Source organism: Nicotiana attenuata, unplaced genomic scaffold (assembly GCF_001879085.1).
Source record: "Nicotiana attenuata strain UT unplaced genomic scaffold, NIATTr2, whole genome shotgun sequence".
Classification (NCBI taxonomy): domain Eukaryota; kingdom Viridiplantae; phylum Streptophyta; class Magnoliopsida; order Solanales; family Solanaceae; genus Nicotiana; species Nicotiana attenuata.
This window is the reverse complement of record NW_017671721.1, coordinates 253,114-258,059: the sequence shown is the minus strand read 5'-3', so window position 1 is coordinate 258,059 and position 4,946 is coordinate 253,114. Positions and strand designations below refer to the sequence as shown.

The following is a 4,946-nucleotide window of genomic DNA, read 5'->3' as shown; positions in this document are numbered from 1 at the left end:
AAAGAAGAGGATGTGGTATGTGAGTACATAAGGGGCTACAGATTACTAGCTAATGTACCTTGGCATACTGTTGACAATGTCTTGATACCAGTCAACTTAAAGGACAAACTACACTGGATATTGGCTGTTGTCTCATTCAAGGAGAGATGTATCAAAGTGTATGACTCGTACAGATCTGCAGGTCATGATGCCTATGTAGCTTCTGAGATAGATAAGCTAGCTAAGCTTGTACCTCTGTATCTATCAATCAGTGGCTTTTACAGAGATAGTCAAGGCATAGATTGGTCTACTTACTCAGCATACACCGACAAGTCACATACTGATCCCTTTGAAGTTGTTTTCATATCAAATATGCCTCCACAGAAAGTTGGGAGCATGTATGTATTCAATCATCATTCTTGTATCATTTTAAAAATCTAATTGTATGAATTGTTTTTAATTATTTCAATCAACATTTTTCAGGGATTGTGGGGTGCATGTTGCGGCATACGTAGAGTTTTTGAGCACTCTTGGTGAGATTCCACAAACAATATTTGATTGCAATCTACTCCGTCAAAGATATGGTGCTCTCCTCTGGGACTATGCTATGCGAAAGATAGACGTTGATGCCATAAGCGAGAATGAAGCACCCTCAAAGATTGCTAGGCAAATCACGGAGTCAGATTCAAAGTTGCAGATAGTGTAGAGTAGCTTTAGGTGAATGTAGTTTTGGAATGTTGTTTTTAGGTGAATACTGTTTTTTGAATAGTTTTTTGGTGAAGATGGTATTCAGTTATAAAAAACCATGTTTTAATCTTTATCAACAATGTTCGTGTATGACAATTGCAACTTTTCAATCTATGTTTTATTGTTTTGTTCATAAGTATTCATGCTTAATCTTCAGTTTATATTCATATGTATCTTACAGGATATAAGTATGTATTAATATTCAGGCACTTTGCTTGAACAGGTTATACGTATTGAACAGGTTAATATCAAAGTCAGAAACTGTATGTATATTGAACAGGTTATACGTATTTATTGAAATTGTTATATTATAGCCGAGTATATAGATGTATTCGATGTATTCTGACTAGTTATGTATATTTAACTCAGACACTGTCTACGATTGTATGTCTAAGTATATGTGGACAAGGTTGTATTCGATTGTATTCAACACAATACTGCAACTAAATGTATACAGAATATAATCATGATATATGTATTTATTGAATTTGTTATATTATAACTGAGTATATAGTTGTATTTCGATGTATTTTGACTAGTTATATATATAACTCAGGCACTGTCTATAATAAATTGTCAAAGTATATGTGGACAAGGTTGTATTCCAATGTATCCAACACAGTACTGCAATTAAATGTATCCAGAATCTATTAACGAAAGGCATTTCGGAATTTATTACTTGACAATGTCATCATAAGTATTGACAAATCGTTGGAGCACTAATACATGTCAGAGTGTTAACGAAATTCTACGGGGAGCATTTCTACACGTTCGCTTGTTATGTCCTCCCTGCCCACATATGCTATATGAATGTTGATTTTTCGGCTGCAGCAATTCACTTAAAGGTTTATCGCGCTTCTTTTTTGGCCGTCCAGGAGGTCTTTTCCATTTGGGTGGTAATACAACCTCCTCTGCAACATGTGCTGGTATATTCCAGTCATTTCTGTCCGGTAGCTGGTACACAGGCACATCGTATGTCATTACAACAGAATTTAGTTTGTAATAGTTAGAGCAATATTCTTCTGGCATTAGAAACTTGCTCTTCAATACATCCCAAGCATGTGGGCATGGTAATTCATCAACTTGGAACCTCCCACATACACATTTTCTCTCTAACAGGCAGACGGTGTAATGCCTCCCTCCATCGTTAACCGTATGTAAGTATTCAGTTGATGGTACCACCTACATTTAAACATAGACCTATACGTTTTGAGCACATATAACTGAATTACCATATGTATAATGCTGAATTACTCAGTTACATACAACAGAAATGTTTGAATACAAAAGAATACATCATATATTTAGACCGGCAGACTATAAACTATAATTACGTCTTAGCTTATGAATACAATGACATACATCAAAAATCTGTTGTACTTTAGGGAACTGAAGTGTAACAAAAACATTAGAAGGCTACGGCATGACAATACGTCTATATAAAAAATTCAGTATAGTACAGATTTGTCAGTTGTATTCTGATGTATTCGAATAGTTGTATTTACAAGGATTTTCAAAATTACATCAGTGTTTTATTCTAATTGCAATGTCTTTATTTGTTGTATGCGTATGTATTATATTAGGACATATATTTCTATCAATGATATCTTACTCCAGTTGATTTTTGCAGCATGTATTTAGTTGTATTCATATGTATTCATGTCAGATCTTCGATAAAATATGTGTTGTATGCAGTTGAATTTAGTTGTATTCATATGTATTCATGTCAGTTGTATTATGAAAAATGTGTTGTATTCAGTTGTATTCATGTCAGTTATTTCAGAAAACAATTAAGCTATATAATACAATGACATTAAAATAAAACTTACAGTCATGCGTGTAGACATTGCCTCATTCAAAGTCAGCATCTCCTGGTATTTTTTTCCAAGCGTTGTGTATGTCTGTGTAGCTTCTTTGGGGTTACTACAATTCCAACGTCCAAACATCTTCCTAACTTCTTCGAGGAAGTCGTATATTGGCAATTCCCTTGCTGACACTAGTGCGACATTGATTGACTCAACAATATTTGACGTCATTATCCATCCCCTGTTAACAGGTGCATACAACCTAGCCCACTTTTCGTATCCAGCTAACTCCAAGTATTCTTTCACCCTAATGTCTACCTTCTCCACCTTCTCCATCAGACTGTCAAATTCAGCTTGTGTGTATGCTTTTGCCATCGAGAAGTATATCTCGCTCAACTTGGCATGGCTCTTTTAGAATTTCTTATATACGTTGTTCCATAGATGCCATATACAAGCAAAATGCGGTACATCTGGATACATTCTCGATACAGATTTAATGATACTCTCATTTCTATCTGAAACGATGCACATGTTTTCCTTGTCACCATATGCTATCTTGAATTGCTCAAAGAACCACGTCCAAGCAGCATCGTTCTCTGAATCAATAACACCATATGCTAGTGGCAATATATGACCTGTAAAGACAGTTGAATGCATATTTTTAAAACATGTATTTACATCATCAAAAATATTAACAGATTTTATTATAATTCACGTACTCACCTGCACCATCCAACGTGCTTGCCGAAACGAATGTCCCGGTTTAGTAAGATTTTAGGTGACTTCCATCCATAACCACAATGGGTCTACAATGATCAAACCCCTTTATAAAGGCATACAAAGATATATACACGTACATGAATTCATTTTTGGGCGATTTTACCATTCTGATGTGGGAACCTGGATACGTCATATCCATTGTATATAAGTATCCTGGTAATTTTTTGTATGAATCAGCCGGTTCACCTCTCAAAAAATTTATTGCCTTTTCTTTAGCCTTCCACGCCAACATGTAGTTAACATCTACACCTAAATCTGATTTCACATCATCAATAATATCCTTTGGGGTGTATTTTCTTTTATGATTAGTAAGCTTAGGCCTAATCGTACCACCTATAAGGCTGCTACTTGCCTGCCACTGCTCCTACACCTTGTCCTTCAGCGGACATATATGGTTATCGATGAACTCTCTCACTTTGAATAGTTCTGATTTGTTAATGCTTGAAGCCTTAAACCTCCATTCACAATCTTCTGACATACATAATAAGGCATAGCTGCAAAGAATTAATCATTGTACATATGATTAACATAAATGTTTACAAAAAAATGCACTCATATACACACACGAATACATTCTGACATCTATATATATAAATTATTATACAACTGAATACAATTATTGTTATATGCATACACTTAAAAAGGACAGTAAACAAAATACGAAAATAATTAGAGACACTATAATGTAACTATACAAGTAAAATACATATGAATACATATATTTAAGGACCATAAACAAACATATGTTAAACACATCAGTGATGATCAAGTGGAAATCCACAAATACGCATAAATACATCAACGTTTAACTTACAGCTCGAACCAATAATATAAAATACAAAAAAAAATTAAATACACGCAAACCTGACAGCATTAGACCTATCAACCCGGAATTGAAACCTTTGAGATATAGCATAATTCTCCATCAACTCTTTCAATGTAGCCTTATCCTTATATACTTGTCCAACAATAACCTTCCTTTGATTAGTTTTTGAAATTATCAAATCCTTGTTCAGTTCAAACACCCCAATTGCTTCTCTTGAATTGACAAGATCTAGAGCAAGCGTATCATCTGTACCGGAATCATACCTTTGGAGTGATTCGTCTATTTGCACAATATCTCCTTCACTTAAACTACCACAGGATACAAGTTCTTTTTCAATCGTTGTTATGCACAAAGGATACATCCCGAATTCTCTGTTCTCTTTTTTCAACTCTACATACACCCTGCAACCCATGTCATTGTGTATTTCCATTGGCGTGCTATTCCCTTCTACTTTGTATTGAATTTTAATGGACTTTGTGCTCAAATCTATGCCCAGTTGATTAGAAATTGAAGCAACCAAATTATTATACGACGCATACTCCTTTATCAGTATTCCCTTAATTAAAAAATCGACGTAATTGCCCTCATCGTTCCACTTGCCAGCATGACGGAACAACACTGTTAAACTTGCCATATGTATAATGGAACTTTACCGTATTTTGTATACAATTGTATCAATCGTAATTTTCCGTGGTTGAATTGAGAACCGCGAACAGAGAAAAGGGAGAAGTGAATGGAAGAACTGCGAACATATGTTGCTCTTGTTTTCGCTAATTTTTTTGTTGAATCGTGAATGGAAGAATACAGAT

At 34.7% G+C, this 4,946-nt stretch overlaps 1 protein-coding gene across 1 annotated transcript; it reads right to left on the bottom strand.

Moving 5' to 3' along the window:
* Positions 1–1,455: 1,455 nt before the first annotated feature.
* Positions 1,456–2,906, bottom strand: LOC109209856. The gene is made up of 2 exons (XM_019373201.1): positions 2,556–2,906; positions 1,456–1,908 (listed from the first exon to the last, which is right to left on the bottom strand). Exons 1-2 carry the CDS (start codon positions 2,904–2,906, stop codon positions 1,456–1,458), a joined length of 804 nt encoding a protein of 267 aa, XP_019228746.1.
* Between the last annotated feature and the right edge of the window lie 2,040 nt (positions 2,907–4,946).

Excerpts from the sequence above, each read along its gene's own strand:
- LOC109209856 (XM_019373201.1), bottom strand. The coding sequence starts at position 2,906 with ATGGCAAAAGCATACACACAAGCTGAATTTGACAGTCTGATGGAGAAG. Across the intron at positions 1,909-2,555 it reads CAATGTCTACACGCATGACT|GTGGTACCATCAACTGAATA; the intron begins GTAAGTTTTATT and ends GTTTAAATGTAG.